Genomic DNA, 17,524 nt, shown 5'->3' on the forward strand with positions numbered 1-17,524 from the left:
TTCTCAAGTCAGGATCCTTTTCTCCAGTTTTCAAAATCGGGGATCACGCTACAAACGGTTCCTTCCTGCCTGCCTAAGATACTCTTTGCCTTTCACTTCAATCAGCCTCTTTTCCTTCCTTCCTTTTCTAGGGAGGATTACCCGGAAGACTTTGCCAAGCTTCGGTTCTTGGATGTTCAGAGGGTGCTCCTCCATTACTTGCAGATGTCTAATGACTTCTGGAGTTCAGATCATCTCTTTGTTCTCCTCTTGAGTCCTCAACGGGGATACACTGCATCCAGAGCGACTGGTGTTTTGTATCAAAGAAGCGATTGCTTCGGCTTGTCTGTTGGAAGGACAGGTAACTTCTCTGGCATTGCAAGCGCAAGCGGCTTTGTGGGCAGAGACGGGCCTTTTGTCTGCTGAGGAGATTTGTTGGGCGGCTGCTTAGGCCTCCTTGCATACTTTTTCAAAACAATACCGGCTGGATGTATCCGCCCGGGCAGATGCCAGTTTTGGTGCAACGGTACTATTTTGGGGAGCTTCAGCTTCCCACCCTTCTTAGGGAATGTGTTTGTACATCCCACATTTTCTGGATTCATCTGCTGCTGACACATATGGAGGTAAAATTTTGCCTTAGCTGATAACTTTCTTTCCTTTAGTAGCAGCAGATGAATCCAGAATCCCTCCTCTTCGGCCGCGTTACAGTTCTTTTTTGACGGTGGGCTCTCTTGCCTTAGGTTTTCTGACAAAAAAATTTAAAAAGGACAAGGAAACTAGTGAGCACCTATGTAAGGATACAAAAGAGGATTCAATTTCTTCAGAAGAGAAACACATACCTTGCTACGTTTGGCATATGCAGTTGCATTTCGGAGCTTGCCTCCGTTCTTGTTTGACTGTTGGCATTTTTGTGAGGAAGGTTTTTTTGTGGATTTTCTCTTGTGGTTCTGCTATGTGATGCCACATATACTGACTGACGAGGGGGCTGGCCATCCAGGACCACTGTTTTCAGTACAGTATTCTCTATCTCCAACTGCTGGTATATGGACACAACCCATCAGTTTCTGGATTCATCTGCTGCTACTACAGGAAAGAAAATTATCAGGTAAGGCATAATTTTACCTTCCAAATCTCATTTAGATAAAGGAGGGGGTGGAGTGGTGGTTTTATTCAAGGATTCTTTTAAATTTTTTTTAAAAATAGGTACCTATGATTTTAGGAATTGAGTTGTTGGTATTAATCTCTTTTCAGTTTAATTTTCCATTGTTTTATTGTCCGCCAGGTGTTTTGGTCAAGAATATGTCTAATGTGACTGACTTAATGCTTGAATTAAATGTATATCCTGCTAGAATGGTTATTTTAGGAGATTTTAATCTTCATATGGATGATTTGCAGGACAAATTAGCTGCTGAATTGATACAAATCTTATTGGGATTAGGTTGGTGCCAGATTGTTTCTGAAGCTACACATTTTAACAGGCATACATTAGATTTGATTTTCATGGATAAAAGGACTGCATTTGAGGAAGCATATATTAGTTATGTTGATCCGGTGTATTGATCTGATTATTATGTGGTTTATTTCTGTTGTCGATCAGAAGTTGTATCAAACAGTACAGATGAGATGATTTTGATATCTTGGCATTAAAATCCTTCTTAGCCTCTTGTTTGAATGAAGTAGGAAATTTAGATGCTGTGAATGCAGCTGAAAATTGGGACAATGTACTTTTAGAGTAATTGAATGAATTAGCACCAATGAAGGAATATTCTAAGACGCATAATGATGCAGTGCCCTAAGTTGATGATAAGTTGAAAAATTTTGGAAAAATTGACACGGAAAGCTGAGCATGAATGGAGACATTATCTCTCACAGATTACTTTAGAGAGTTACAACTTGAGTCTTCAGCGTTATCGAACATACTGCTTTGCTAGCGAAGAAAGAATATTTTAATACACAGATTGAATGAATCTGCATCATGTAAATTGAGTTCAATTGATTTTCATGCTAGGTCAATGTTATTTCATCACTAGTAAAAAAAGGCCCATTTCCGAAACCAATGAAACGGGTGCTAGCATGTGGGGTTTTTTTGTGTGTGTGTGTATGTGTCACAGTTATTTTGTGTGTGTGTGTGTGTGAGTGTGTGAGGGTGCGGTGTGTGTGCAGGTTGTTGATGTGTCTTTTTTTGTTTTGTTTTGTTTTTTGCTTGGGGGTTGGGGGATGTGCTGTACTGGCAAAGTGGGTTGGATTGGTGTGTGGCTTTGAGGGTGTGTTTCTGTTGTATTGTGTGTGTGTGGTTTTGTCTGTCAAGGAGGTTTGTGGAGGGGGGTCTTTCTGTTGGTGAAATGTAAATGTGGTTGTAGGGGGGTCAGCCTTTGCTGAGTGTTGTTTTTTTTTTTCCAGGTTTTTTTTTTGTGTGTTGTGCTGAGGCAGCAGTGTTGTTTTAGATGGGCGGAAGGTAGAGGAGCACGTTCTTTGTCGGTATTTTTTGGCCGTTTCAGGGCTGCTGTAGGGGAATGCTGGAAGAGAAATGTGCTGTTGGAAGCTGCGCCATCTTTTTCCATTGGGCTGGGGTTCTGGGCATCCTGGAGGTGGGTGACGCCTTGCCTGAGGACGGAGATGGTTGTTTTAAGTTGGCGGGAGAAGAGCATGGTCTCGGGCCGTCGGGGGGGGTGATCCGATATGTTTGGTCCATTTCAGGCCGGCTGCAGGGGAATGCTGGAACATTTATGCGCTGCAGGAATCAGGGCCGTCTTTTTCCGGGTGCTCGGGGAATCCCCGAGGTGGGAGACAGGTTGCCTGAGGGTGGGGATGGTTGGGCACGTCCTTGGCCGCTTTGGCGAAAGGGGAAGAGGAAGGGGGTGGGGAGTTACCTGCAGCCGCCTGAGAAACCATGTATTCTTTGTTTGTTTTGTATTATTAGTTTGCATTTCTGTTGAAGAAAGAGTGGATGCCTTTCGAATGATGGAGGTGGTGCATCGGTGTGCGGTGTGCGGTTGTTTCGTTAGTTTGGCAGCCAGTCTCCAGCGATTCCTAGGCAGGGAAGGAGTACTCCTCCCCCTTCCTTGGTCGATGTTTGCTGCTGGCTGGGTCGTGGGTAATCCTTCCAGCTGGGCCACAGCTTGTCCTGTTTGCCCACGTCCCAGATGGTGACGGGCACGTTGTTTTCCGGCTCCTCCGACTCCATGTCAAGCGATCCCAAATATAGTCTGTGCTATAGGCCCTCTGGCACTCTTCAGTACTGGCATTAGGCATTTAAAAATTTCTCCCCCCCCCCCCCCCCCCCCCCCCCCCGGTCTATTTTTGCACATACCCACAGCAGGAATATTCTTCTCTCGTTCCAGCGGTGGTTCTGTGCTCTCCGTGCTGCACAGATAATGAGCCATTCTGCTGGGGAATGCTCCTCCCTTATTGTCACGTAGTTTCCTCTGATTGATCCGTCTTACGTTGCCTAGTGTTGCCTGGGAACGGTGTTGTGATGGTCCTTTGTGTTTCAGAATGTTGAGGGTGTTTTTTCTGATTGGTCCGTCATGCGAGGGCGGGGCAGAGAGACATGGTCAGTGTTCTGGCTTCAAAAAACAGCGAAGATGACATCTTCGCTGTTTTTTGATTACTGTTTTTCGCGAAGACAGGTTTCTTCTGTATTTGTTACAGTGTTCTGGCTTCACCACTATGAATCCATGAACCCTTCAGTGAGTGACTTCAGAACGTTGTCTTCAGAACGTTGAGGGTGAGTTTTATTATAGTAGATAGTTGTGAGGATTTAGGTAGTGGTATTGTAGCTAAGGTTACATCGATTGCTGCAGAGTTTAAAGCTCTTCCATTGCCTCTAGACTCTGAATGTTTATTAGAAACTGATAGTGTATGGTTGAATTTTTCTCTGTTGACCAAAAACCAAGTTAGCCAGCTCTTGCTCAGTGAATAATTCTCCATGTGCTTTAGATGTTTGTCATCCCTCCATTATAAGCGCTTTGAAGAAGGTTTCACTTGATTCTTTGGTTTTTTTCATTTTGAATAAGTCTTTGGAAGAAGGGAGAAATGCCTAAATCTCTTAAAAGAGCTGCTATGAGACCATTGTTGAAAAACACCAAACTGGACCCTTCATCTATAGGGAATTATAGACCTATTTCAGCTTTGCCATTGTTTGTAAATTGATTTGAAAAAGCAATATTAGATTAATTAAATGATTTCCTAGAGATCTATCATGTTTTAGGATGGCTACCAATTTGGATTTAGGTCCGCACACGATACCAAGACATTATTAATTTCCATGTTAGATATTATTAAATACAGATTTTGACAAAGGGATGTGTTATATCTTAGTAACTCTTGATATATCTTCAGCATTTGATACAGTGAAGATATATCAAGAGACCAGTGGAGTAGCTACGGGTGGACCTGGGTGGGCACAGGCCCCTAAATCTTGGCTCAGGCCCACCCAGCTGCAGTGCCACACACTGCTATCTTCCCCCTTCTCCTCCGTGGCATCCCAGCATCTGCACTCTGGTCTCTTAACCTCTTCCCACCCCAGTGTTGGTACAGGTGTCCTCAGCACCTTCAGCGATTCATTCTCGCTACTTGTGCCGGCCCCACAGGCTTCCATCTGCCACGTTCCGCCAGACAGGAAACAGGCAATGATGTCAGCGAGGGCAGGACATGGCAGATGGAAGCCTGCAGGACTGGCACAAGCAGTGAGAATGAATAGCTGCAGGCGCTAAGGACACCTGTACTGACATCGGGGAGGGGGAGAGACAGAGTTCAGAGACAGGAGGGCAGATGCTGGGACGCCGCAGAGGAGAGGGAGAAGATGTAGAGTAGGTGAAAAAAAAACTCTTATGTTCTTAAAAAATATCTCTGGGAAGATATTTGTGGTGTGTGGTTGGGGGGGAGGGGGCACGTGCACGTGGAAGGGCCCATCCAGAATACCGAGTCTGGCTATGCCTCTGACAGAGACTGAAGGAAATTGGTATTAGTGGGACAGTGCTACAGTGGTTTGTACCTTTCTTTTCAAACAGGGAATTTTGTGTGGTTGTAAACAAAAAACGGCCTGGGTTTTTTGAGGTTCATATTGGTATTCCTCAGGGATCAGCATTATCAGCCACGTTATTTAACATTTATTTACATCCTCTGTGTAAATTACTAGACAGTCTTGGTTTGTAGTACAGAATATATGCTGATGGCATTCAGGATTGAGAACTCTTTTGCTGATGGTATCAAACGAATTATGTTTATATCTGACAGCCATTAATTGCTGGTTAAGAGGGAATCATTTAAAATTGAATATGGCTAAAACGCAAGTAACGATGATGACATGTTCTCCAATTATAAATATACCTGAACCTTTTGTTCTTGATGGGCTACAGATTAAAATAGTACAGAATATGCATACGCTGGGTGTTACGATTGATTCCACTTTATGTATAAGAGATCAGGTTAAGAAATTTGTGGGTACAATATTTATGAAGTTAAAATTGATTAGGTGTTTAAGGGATTTTCTTTCAACTGAGAATTTTAGACTAGTTCTACAAAGCATTGTTATAGCATCTTTTGATTACTGTAACAGTCTATTAGTGGGTACATCTAAAAAGACATTAAGAGCTCTCCAAGTGGCTCGGAATGCCATGGCTCAGATTATGTTTGGCTTAAGTTGTTGATCATATTTCTCCAGCACTGATAAAACTGCATTGGCTTCCGATAGAGTATCGTAAACAGTATAAACTGTTGTTAATATTTAAAGTTGTAACTGAATCTGTGTCACCTATTATTTCAGCAGGTTTACATTTATATCAGCCAACGAGATATCTTAGATCTGCCAATTCCAACATGTTTGATATTCCCTCGTTTCCAGTAGTACATAGAAATGCTATTTTTTATATTGGAACCTAACACTCTGGAACAAATTGCCAGCTTCTTTGAGAATGATCAGATCTTTAACTGCAGCTCCTTGTGACTCTGAGCAAGTCACTTAACCCTCTCCATTGCCCCAGGTACAAAATAAGTACCTGTGTATAATATATAAACTGCTTTGATTGTAACCACAGGAAGGCGGTATATCAATTCCCATCCCCTTTCCCTAACTCAGTTTTAAAAAATGTTTAAATACATATCTTTTTTTCAGTGTGCTTTCATTACCAGTTAAAATCAGGAATGGGACTAGCAACAGTATCTGGCTATTGAAATATTGTAAGAACTAAATAGGAGGCAATGTTTTGTTAATGATGATTATTGTGTTTTATGTGGGGTTTTTTTTTGCTAATTTGTAAGTTAGTTTTACACCGCATAGAATGGTAGATACTGCGGTGTATAAGCATTGTAAATAAGTAAAATAAATTAAGCACAAATGTTAATTGATGTAATCTGAGAATATTATAGACTGGAGAGAAATGAGCCTAAGTACAGCTTTGTTATGAAGGTTCATCACTAAAATCTGAAATTATCCTAAATAGGTTTCTGTTAGTAAAACTGGGCAGTTCCAAATGTGATAATTTAGCAAGGTAGCAAATAATCATACAATGACAGTGAATGTTTTTGTTTCTTTCTCTATATATTTTCTGTTGGTAAAAATGCTAAAACAAATTAAATTGGGATTTTGTTTTTCTGTTGACAGAACAATTAAAATAGAAGTGTATGACTGGGACAGAGATGGAAGGTAAAGTATAACTTTATCATAAATAAAGCTTCAGGAAAACCCTGTGTGTCAAGCAAATTGCCTTATTGCCTTTTCTCTTGAGAAACATAATTATTGTATTCTAACATTTAGACAAAGAATGACTTGGCAGCACTGGATAAATGTAAGAAACTTTTCTGTACATTACTTGTACTGTTCTAGACAAAATATAGTGTAACAGTCAACTAAACCATTCCCAAGTAGAAGCTTTACCAGTAGACTCTCAGTTCTTAAGCAAATCTTCTTTATTGTAGTACTTTATAATAAACAAAGAAAATCCAAGTTATAGTTCAGTTGCTTAGAAGAGAATTGTTGCCTTCTGCACATAGAGTCTGTATTTAGTTCCATCTCAATCCCTCGACTACCTAGGGGTTTCTTTCAACACGGTTCAGGGCCATGGGTTTCTCCCCCAGAGCAGGATCCACAAGTTGCTGGCCCAGATTCAGACATTCCTTTTTTAGGTCAGTTCCCTGTGCAAGGGATTATCTTCAAGTGTTGGGCTCTATGGCAGCAACGATAGTAGCGGTACCATAGGCCAGGGCGCACATGAGATCTCTACAAAAGTCTCTTCTGTCCAGAGGGTCTCCGCAGAGAAATTCCTTACTAAGGAAATTGCCTTTGAGAACTCGGAAATGCAGCAGCATATGTTGGTGGCTACAGATACTCATCCTGTCCAGGGGAATGCCTCTGGACCCGCCACAATGGACAGTAGTCACAACAGATGCCAGCCTCAAAGTTGGGGAGGTCACTTGTCAGTATGCTCAGGGTCTGTAGTCTTACTAGGAGGCCTCCTGCTCGATCAACCTCTTGGAAACCAGGGCGATTTGGTTGGAGTTGAAAGCGTTTCACCCTCTGCTCGTAGGCAAATCGGTGTACATCCTGTCAGACAATGCCACGGCAATGGTGTATGTCAATCATCAACGGGGAACGAGCAATTGTCTCTTGGAACAGGAAGCAGCGCAGCTTATGAGTTAGGTAGAGAGTCATCTAGCCACTTTTTCGGCGTCGCACATAGCAGGGACGGCGAATGTTCAGGCAGACTTTCTCAGCTGCCACACTCTAGACCTAGGAGAATGGGCTCTCGGGACAAAGGCGTTTCAGAAAGTCGTGGATTGCTGGGGACCTCCTATCATGGATCTCTTGGCCTCAAATCTAAACATGAAAGTGCCTCAATCAGTCGAAGGAGAGACCCCAAGGTGAGCGTGAAAACACTTTCAGTCAAAAGGAGGAACTAGAACAACAGGAAACTTGTATAAAAGGACACATTTTACATGCTCCAAAAAAGATTACAGTATGAAAAAGGAGCTAATACAGCACCTGAAAAATAGTAAAGAAACTGGTGCACTATAGAAATGATAAATAGTAGTAGTAGTTTATGTAGAAGTATAGAATATGGGAAAAACTGTATCAATAAAGCAAACATTACAGAATATTAAAAAAAACACTGATAAAAAAGACTGTCTTCATGTCCTGGTTATGACAGATTCAACCAGGAAGAAAGTTGCACAGGAAATTCAAAATTGCACCCAGAAGAGAAACCAATTTCAAGAACAGAGTATAAGAAAACTTTCAGTTGCCAGAAATTGTCAAAGCAGCATAGAATCTATTCAGGGAAGAAACTGTTTACATGTACTGAATCACAGCTAATAAAACACCAGAGGATACACACTTAAGTAAAACCATTCATATGTGCTGAGTGTGGTAAAAACTTCTGTTATAAACACTGGAAGAGCAAAGAACATGGCAAAGCTAATGGCCTCTCCACAAAGCAAGAGCCAGACCCACCCTGACACTGGACTATCGAGACCCAATCAGCGGTTTGTGGAGGCCGCAGTCCGGGGTTTCTCTTAAGGGGAGAGGTATGAAGAAACAGTATGTTTTTAAGCCTGTAGGATATTTTCCTGTCTTAAATATGGCTGAAGTGTATTTCTCCTGTTTGGCCAGCAGGTGGTCATGTTTATACTTAAAGCTGTTACAGAGGACTAACTTTTCTTTCTTTTATTTGGCACACAGATAATAGGAAGTGCCTGTAGTGATGTAACCAGTTTTTATTTGAAACTTGTCTGTTCTGGGCTCTGATTGGCCTGGAGTTTTGAAATTACCCAGCAGTGGCTGGCTGTTGCTTCAGTTTCATCCTGGGAGAAGAGAGAGAGAGTTATTTGCTGAAGCCCTGTAAAAAAACAGTTATATAACTGTTCACCACTTATCAAATATATGTCCTGATCTCCCCAGGTACTTTCTAGGAAGTATGGAAATGTTTAGTTAGTTTTCTAACTGATCCATTTTTCAGTTACTTGTTACTGTTTGCAATTTGCAAATTTTTTTGTCCACTGTTCCAAGTTCTGAGAATAAACACATTTGTTTGTTCATTCTGCCTTTCTGGACTGATAAAGAATCTTGGTGGTTTGTGTGTTGGGTCTGTGAGTGCTTTCTGGGAACTGTGAGACCACTGGGAGTGTGGCCCCAGTAACCTAGAAATGACTGGGGATAATTTGAGAGCGTGACATTCGCCCAGAGGTGGTTGTGACCCAGTCGGTGGGAGGAGGGTGCTAGTCTAGAGCACAAGTGGCAAGTACAGATATATCTGAGCTGTGCTAGGGATAGACCTTCTAAGTGGCCGCGGGGTAACCCCAGGCGGATGGTTAGGCGTTTCGTGACAATGGTATATTGCTGCATCTAAGCTATCAGCTTTTAACAGTGGCTTTAAATCACAAGTATAGCAGCCCACCATATTGTTAACTAGCCAATACACATTTCAGACATTTTCATCATCAACCCTAAAGGACAGAGCTAGCTCACATGAACTCCTAGAAATTAACTGACATCTGTACCTCCCTCGCTGAAACCTCAGAACCTCCAACAGTGTCATAGTTCCTCAACGTCATCCTCGCCTAGCTGAAAAAAACTCCTTTTGAGCCACTTGACACTTCCATCTGAAGTACCTGACCTGAAAGGTTTTGTTTTTGGTAGTGGTCACTTTAGCATGCAGGGTCAGCAGTCAGGGTTGATCTTTAGTGGCACTTCCTGTTTATGTACCATTAATTCTCTGAGGACAAGCAGGCTGCTTGTTCTCACATGTGAGTCGACGTCCGAGTCGGCCCGGGAACCGGCATTTTGCAAGCAAAATATAAAAAAAAAGTCTTGCCAGAGTCTTCTGGCGTGCATGCACCGCGCATGCGCGGACCGATTTCCCACCCATCGTGTGAACGCGTTCATCAGTTATTTTTTCTCCACGTTGAGGTGGGTCGAGTTTTTTCCCCGCTCCTCTCAGGCCCAGGAAAGTTTCATTCGTTTTGTGGCTTTTCCCTTATTTCTTTTCTTTTTTTAGTAGAAATTTACAGTTTAAAAAAAAAAAACTTCCCATAGTTTTCTTTTATTTTTTTGCCCTTTTAAAGTTTCCTTTGTTTTTCGCGCAGTCGGGTTGTTCCCTTCTTTTCGTGCCCTTTTTTCTTTTAACAGTCACGATCGCGTCTTTTGATTTCGCCGAAGCTGTTTTTCCTTCCATGTCATCGAAGACACCCAGCGGCTTCAAACGTTGTACTCGGTGCAGCCAGACCATCTCGGGTACCGATACCCAGCCGCTTGTAGTCTGTGTCTTCGCATGAAGAAACGGACTCAAGTGTCTCGAGAGGCCCAACGAGAGAAGCTTTTTGGGGCTCGGTCTGGTCCTTCGACATCGGTACCAAGGTCGGCGGCATCGGCATCGGGGGACGCATCAATGTCGGGAGCGAAGGGAATGGCTGCGAATGACCAACTCATGCTGGGAGCAGTGAGGCATCAGGTGGTCTCCACCTGTCTCAAGGCCTCCTGTTATGCAGGCCTCCTGGGACCGAGGAGACGTGAGGATTCCACGTCTTCCTCATTGGTACCGAGGAGTCTCGATGATGGGCGTTGAACGAAGGTGAAGAAGCACCGTCATTGATCTCCTTCGACACATGGTGTCGGAAGCTCCGGGGCGTCGAGGAATTCGGCACCCAAGAAGCCGGCACCGAGAGGATCACTCTCCCTTTATTCAGGAGGTGCCGATGCATCGGTCTAGCAGCTCGGTACCTGCTCCCGAGCCTCAACAGATTCTGCCACCAGCTTCTTTACCGACCCCGCAGCCTTCTCCAACGGCGGCTCTCGACGAGCACATCAGGTCCCTCCTTCCAGAGCTTCTGGAAGGGTTGCTGCGCCAGTCTGCTTTGGTGTCGGGCGTGCTTGCGCCTTCCATACCGTGTGCTGCAGTGGTATCTGGCCCTTCGCCTGTGGTGAGGTCCCCGACCTTGGTACCACCTGCGGCTTCAGTGTCGGCTGCAACCCAGATCGACTCCCCTTCGACGTCGGTGGAGGAAGCTTCACCGGAGTTCAGGCAGGCGTCGACTGCTCGGCACCGCCATTGAGGATGTCGTTCCTCAGCATCGAGGCAGGCTCAGTTTTGGACTGCTCTGAGAGATGTCTTGTCTGATGCTGAAGATGAGCGTTAGTGGGAGGAAGAGGAGGATCCCAGGTACTTTTCTTCTGATGAGTCCTATGGGATTCCTTCTGAACCTTCTCCTCCACCAGAAAGGAGACTTTCTCCACTGGAGAGTCTTTCTCCTTTGTCCTGGAAATGGCTGCGGCTATTCCCTTACTACTACTACTTAACATTTCTAAAGCGCTACTAGGGTTGCGCAGCGCTGTACAGTTTAACAAGAAGGACAGTCCCTGCTCAAAGGAGCTTACAATCTAAAGGACGAAATGTCAAGTTGGGGTAGTCTAGATTTCCTCAATGGAGGTATAGTGGTTATGCGCCGAAGGCAACATCGAAGAGGTGGGCTTTGAGTAAGGATTTGAAGATGGGCAGCGAGGGGGCTTGACGTATTGGCTCAGGGAGTTTATTCCAAGCATAGGGTGAGGCGAGGCAGAAAGGGCGGAGCCTGGAGTTGGCGGTAGTGGAGAAGGGTACTGAGAGGAGGGATTTGACCTGTGAGCGGAGGTTTCGGGTAGGAACGTAAGGGGAGATGAGGGTAGAGAGGTAATGAGGGGCTGCAGATCGAGTGCATTTGTAGGTAAGTAGGAGAAGCTTGAACTGTATGCGGTACCTGATCGGAAGCCAGTGAAGTGACTTGAGGAGAGGGGTGGTATGGGCATATCGGTCCTGACGGAAGATAAGATGTGCAGCAGAGTTCTGAACGGATTGATGGGGGGATAGATGGCTAAGTGGGAGTCCAGTGAGAAGTAGGTTGCAGTAGTCAAGGCGAGAGGTAATGAGAGAGTGGACGAGTGTTCGGGTGGTGTGCTCCGAGAGGAAAGGGCGAATTTTTCTGATGTTATAGAGAAAGAAGCGACAGGTCTTGGCTATCTGCTGGATATGGGCAGAGGAGAGGGAGGAGTCGAAGATGACTCTGAGGTTGCGGGCAGATGAGACAGGGAGGATGAGGGTGTTATCGATTGAGATAGAGAGTGGAGGGAGAGGAGAAGTGGGTTTGGGTGGAAAGATAAGAAGCTCGGTCTTGGCCATGTTCAGTTTCAGGTGGCGGTTGGACATCCAGGCAGCAATGTCAGATAAGCAGGCCGATACTTTGGCCTGGGTTTCCGCAGTGATGTCTGTTTTAAAATGGGGGTTCAAAGACCCCCAAGAAGGCTGGAGTGACCTTAAATCTGACTCCATCTCTAAATAGCACTAGTACTGGGGTAATCAAGGAGTTGTGAAGTTCTAAAAGGAATTGCCACTAAGAGAGACGTTAGGTCTAAGGAAAGGATACCAGCCTTATGACAAACTGGATTTAGATTACAAGTTATACAAGTTATACAATGCAGCGAAGCATAGCCTGATACAGCAAACACATTTATACTTACAGCCTTTCATCATTAATTGAAGCCCACAGATCATCATTTGGGATGAGGAGTTTATTTGCCAAGATACAAGTCAAATCAGTGATTGACAACAGGCACGTACAATCAATTAGTTATAGGAATATAATAATCCAGCTGCAAACAGGTGTTAATTAGTTCCTAATCTTTTATAATTTCTCTTACCAATTAAAGGTTTTACAAGGGAAAGCAATTAGGTAATTTGTCAATTCTTCTGGTCACATTGCTTTCCCTTGGAGAGAGAGAGTGCCAACCCTTCTCTCTAGCTCAAACCAGGAAATACTCTGATTTTTATAGGTGCCCTCAGGATATGGATAATATGACAATAGATATACCTGATTGGATCTATGCTAATATCATGGTTACCACTGATTGGCTCATGCTAATGAGTAGCTTCTATCTTGCTAACATGGTTTTGTCTTTAGCTCGCTTGACCACAAATCTTAAGCAAGACCCTGCATCCAGCTACACCTTTCCTTTCTCACACCATGGCTGACCACAATCCTGCTCACAGGAAAGTCTCCCTCCCCTCTTGGACAGCTAGTTCCCTATTTTCTTTGCACCTGGCATGACTCACTCATTTCTCAACTTGTTTTTCTAACTTACATTAGAGAAAATTCCACTTTGTAACAGATACGGCTTCCATCTTGTGCTGAAATCCTCCATTTTGTTTCCATATCTATTGACCTAACTTTTCCTAATTTAGCTTATTTAGGCCTCAATCCGGGCTACAAACTAGGCCATACTTTTCCAGTAAGTTCCCAGTTATGTCAGCCATCAGATTTCTGACTCAGCCAAGGCCTGTAATGGCCTGAGCTCTATGACTGGGCCCGCCACCATTCCAGTGGGGGGGGGGGTCTCTGGCTGTACCATAATTATACAAGAGATAAAGCTGAGTGTCGTCAGCATAAAGATGATATTGGAAACCATGAGATGAGATCAGCGAGCCCAGGGAGGAGGTGTAGATTGAAAAAAGAAGGGGTCCAAGGACAGATCCCTGAGGAACTCCAATAGAGAGTGGGATGGGGGTGGAGGAAAATCCATGAGAATGTACTCTAAAGGTACGATGGGAGAGATAAGAGGAGAACCAAGAGAGGACGGAGCCCTGGAACCCAAATGAGGACAGTGTGGCAAGAAGTAAGTTGTGATTGACAGTGTCAAAAGCGGCGGATAGGTCGAGGAGGATGAGGATGGAGTAATGGCCTTTGGATTTGGCAAGGACAGGTCATTACAGACTTTGGATAGTGCCGTTTCTGTCGAGTGTAGAGGGCGAAAGCTGGATTGAAGCGGATCGAGGATGGCATGAGAGGAGAGAAAATCAAGGCAACAGCTGTGAACGGCGCGTTCAAGTATCTTGGAGAGGAAGGGCAGGAGGGAAATGGGGCGGTAGTTGGAGGGACAGGTAGGGTCAAATGAAGGTTATTTTGAGGAGTGGTGTGACTACAGCATGCTTGAAGGTGTCAGGGACAGTTGCAGTGGAGAGAGAGAGGTTGAGGATATGACAGATGGGGGAGGTGACAGTAGGAGAGATGGTGTTGAGTAGGCTGGTGGGGATGGGATCAGAAGAACAGGTGGTGCATTTCGAGGAGGAAAGAAGGTGGGCGGTTTCCTCCTCCGTGATATCAGGAAAAGAGGAGAAGGAGGCCTGGGTTGGTTGGTTGAGGGAGTGGGTTAAAGGGTGAAGAGGAGGAGGAGGCTTGGTGGTGAATTCGAGGTTGATCTGCACCTTGTCGCGGAAGTAGTCAGCTAGTGATTGAGGAGAGAGTGAGGGGGGGGGGTGGAAGCGGAGGGCACTTTGAGGAGGGAGTTAAGGGTGGCGAAGAGACAACGAGGGTTAGAGCTGAGAGAATAGTCAGTTGGGTATAATAGTCCTGTTTGGCAAGGAATAGGGAGGCCTGGAAAGAGGATAGCATGAATTTATAATGAATGAAATCGATATTTCCTCCAGAGGCGTTCAGCCGATCGGGCGCAAGAGCGAAGGTATCGGATGCAAGGGGTCAGCCAGGGCTGGGGATTAGTACGCTTTGTGGGACGGGAGATGGACGGTGTAAGGGTGTCCAGGGCAGAGGAGAGAGTGGTATTGTAAGTGGAGACAGCCTTGTCGACAGACTCGGAGGACTTGATGGAAGGGAGGAGATTAGAGATACTAGAGGATAGTGTGGGAGGGTCGACAGCCTGGAGTAGTGGTTAGTGTTGGGCGGGACTGAGGGGGGGGGTGATGAAGTGTGAAGGTGATCAGGTGATGGTCTGAGAGAGGAAGAGCTGAGGCGCAGAGATTGGAGGGTGAGCAGGTAGAGGAGAGGATGAGGTCAAGACAATGGCCAGTTTGGTGAGTAGGGGTGGTGGAGCTCAGTTGGAGGTTGAAGGAGGAGATCAGAGTAAGGAACTGAGAAGCGTAAGGGTCGGATGGGTCATCAGCGTGTATGTTAAAGTCACCAAGAATGAGGGACGGGGATGAGGGTTCAAGAAAAACAGAGCCAGGCATCAAAGTCTGTAAGGAAGGAGAGGAGGGACTTGTCAGGGGGGCGATAAATGACAGCAACTCTGAGTGGCAGCGGGTAGAATAGACGGATAGAGTGAACTTCAAAGGATGAGAAGCAGTGAGACTGTGGTAGGAGGAGGGGTTGAAAGCTGCAAGAGGGCGAAAGTAGTAACCCGACACCTCCTCCGTGGCCAACTGGGTGGGGAGAGTGGGAGAAAAGGTAACCTCCATGGCATAGGGTCGTGACTGAGGCAGAGTCGTCGGGGATGAGCCAGGTTTCAGTTAGGGCGAGCAGTTGAAGGGAACGGGAGATGAAGAGATCATGGGTGAAGGAAAGTTTGTTGCAGACCGAGTGGGCGTTCCACAGGGCACAAGAGAAGGGGAGGGAAGAGGGGGGAGGAGGGGAATAGAGATGAAATTGGAGACATCGCGGAATCGTTTGCATGGATAAGTCGAGGACAGGTGTGGAGGACCTGAGTTGGGATTGATGTCTCCCGTGGATAGCAGGAGAAGGAGCAAGAGGGGTGCGTAGGAGGGTGGGGGAGGTAGGGCGACGAAGGCGACGAATACGGGATGCGCTTAGGAGGAATGGGGAAGGGTTAACGGCAGGAAGGAGGTGTTGAAGGTTGAGAGCTAGGAAGGAGGAGGAGGACAGGAGAGATGGTGAGGTGGTGGGGGACAGGGGTGGGTAGGGTATTGCAGTAGTGAGCAGAACGGGAGAGGACATGGATGGGTAGTGAGTTCCTGCGGTAGGCAGCGGTAGGGGGAGGGGGACAAGGTTAGGAAGGGACCATTCCCTTCCCTATGGAGGTTGAGGATGAGCCCAGGGCTGAGATGCTTGAGGTCCTGGATTATCCTTCTCCGCCTAGAGAGCTGCAATGGCTCCTTTGCATAATGTTCTGAAGGAAGTCCTTATGCGAAACTGGTTGTTCCTTCTGTTTAATCCCGAGATCCCGAAAAGGACTGAATCCCAATATCGGATCCACGGGGAGCCTGGATTGATGAAGTCTCAGCTACCTCACAATTCCATGGTGGTGGACTCCACTCTCAAAAGAGCCAAGATTACTAGGGACTATGCCTCGGCGCCCCCAGGCAGAGAATCTAGAGCCTTGGACTCTTTTGGGAGGAAGGCATATCAGGCCGCTATGCTCGCTGTCAAGATCCAAACATACAGTACCAGCTCTTCACGAGCATCCACTTGCAGAACTTGGTGAGGCAATTGTCTAGCTTGGTTGATGCACTCCCTCTGGAGCAAGCCGAGCCTTTTCACCAGGTGGTCAGGCAGCAGGAGGCGTGTCGAAAATTCTTGGCCAGGGGTACGTTCGACACTTTTGATGTAGCATCCAGGATCGCTGCCCAAGGTATAGTGATGCACGGACTCTCATGGCTGCGTGTCTCTGACCTGGATCATTTGGTCCAGCAGCGGATGGTGGATGTGCCTTGCCGGGGGGATAACCTTTTTGGTGAGAAAGTAGATGATCTGGTTGACCAGCTCAAGAAGCACAATGATGCTATGGATTCTCTCTCCCGCCGGGCGTCTTCTGCTACTACCTCCTCATCTAGGAGGTTTTTTGAGGGAAGAGGAGTGCTCCCTATTCCTATGGTAGGCATAGGTACACTCCTCAGCAGCCTGTTCAGGCTCAGTCCCAGCACGCTCGTTCTCATCAACAGCGTGCGCCTAAGGCCTCTGCGGCTCCCCAGCAAAAGCAAGGGACGGGCTTTTGACTGGCTCCAGTTCAGCATAGCCTCAGTAAAAGTGTCCATGCTGGACGACTTGCCGGTTGGGTGGAGGTTGATATTTTTTCACCAAAGGTGGCCTCATAACCTCCGACCGGTGGGTTCTTCAAATAGTCCGGTCAGGATACACCCTCAATCTGGAATCCAAACCTCCAAATTGTCCACCGGGAGCTCATTCTTACAGTTCCCAGCACAAACAGGTACTTGCAGAGGAACTCTCCGCCCTTCTGAAGGCCCATGTGGTCGAACCAGTTCCACCAGGGGAAGAAGGGCTGGGATTCTATTCCAGGTACTTCCTTGTGCAAAAGAAAACGGGGGATGTATCCCATCCTAGACCTAAGGGCCCTGAACAAATTTCTTGTCCGAGAAAAGTTCAGGATGATTTCCCTAGGCACCCTTCTTCCCATGATTCAGGAAAACGATTGGATATGCTCTCTGGACCCTCGAAGGAGGGTGCTCTGGAGTACATGTGGATGACTATTCGGGTGCTAGAGCTACTGGGGTTCGTCATAAATTATCCCAAGTCCCATCTCACCCCAGTCCAAGCATTGGAATTCATTGAAGCCCTGTTGAACACTCAGACAGCTCAAGCTTATCTTCCCAAGACAAGGGCGGATAATCTTCTGGCCCTGGTGTCCATGGTTCGAGCGTCTCACCAGGTCATGGCTCGGCAGATGTTGAGACTTCTGGGGCACATGGCCTCCACAGTTCATGTCATGCCCATCGAACGTCTACATATGAGATCAGCTCAATGGACCCTAGCTTCCCAGTGGTTTCAAGCTGCGGGGGATCTAGAGGATGTCATCCAACTGTCCACCGGCTTTCGG

The 17,524-nt window shown here is 46.1% G+C and overlaps 1 protein-coding gene across 1 annotated transcript in view; it reads left to right on the forward strand.

Moving 5' to 3' along the window:
* Positions 1–17,524, forward strand: part of CPNE8 (copine 8) — a 334,982-nt gene that overhangs the window by 179,247 nt on the left and 138,211 nt on the right. The window contains exon 10 of the mRNA XM_030216303.1: positions 6,584–6,625. Within this exon, the coding sequence (XP_030072163.1) occupies positions 6,584–6,625 (42 nt within the window). The remainder of the gene's footprint in view (positions 1–6,583; positions 6,626–17,524) is intronic.

The sequence above is a fragment of the Microcaecilia unicolor genome, chromosome 10 (genome assembly GCF_901765095.1).
Source record: "Microcaecilia unicolor chromosome 10, aMicUni1.1, whole genome shotgun sequence".
Lineage (NCBI taxonomy): Eukaryota > Metazoa > Chordata > Amphibia > Gymnophiona > Siphonopidae > Microcaecilia > Microcaecilia unicolor.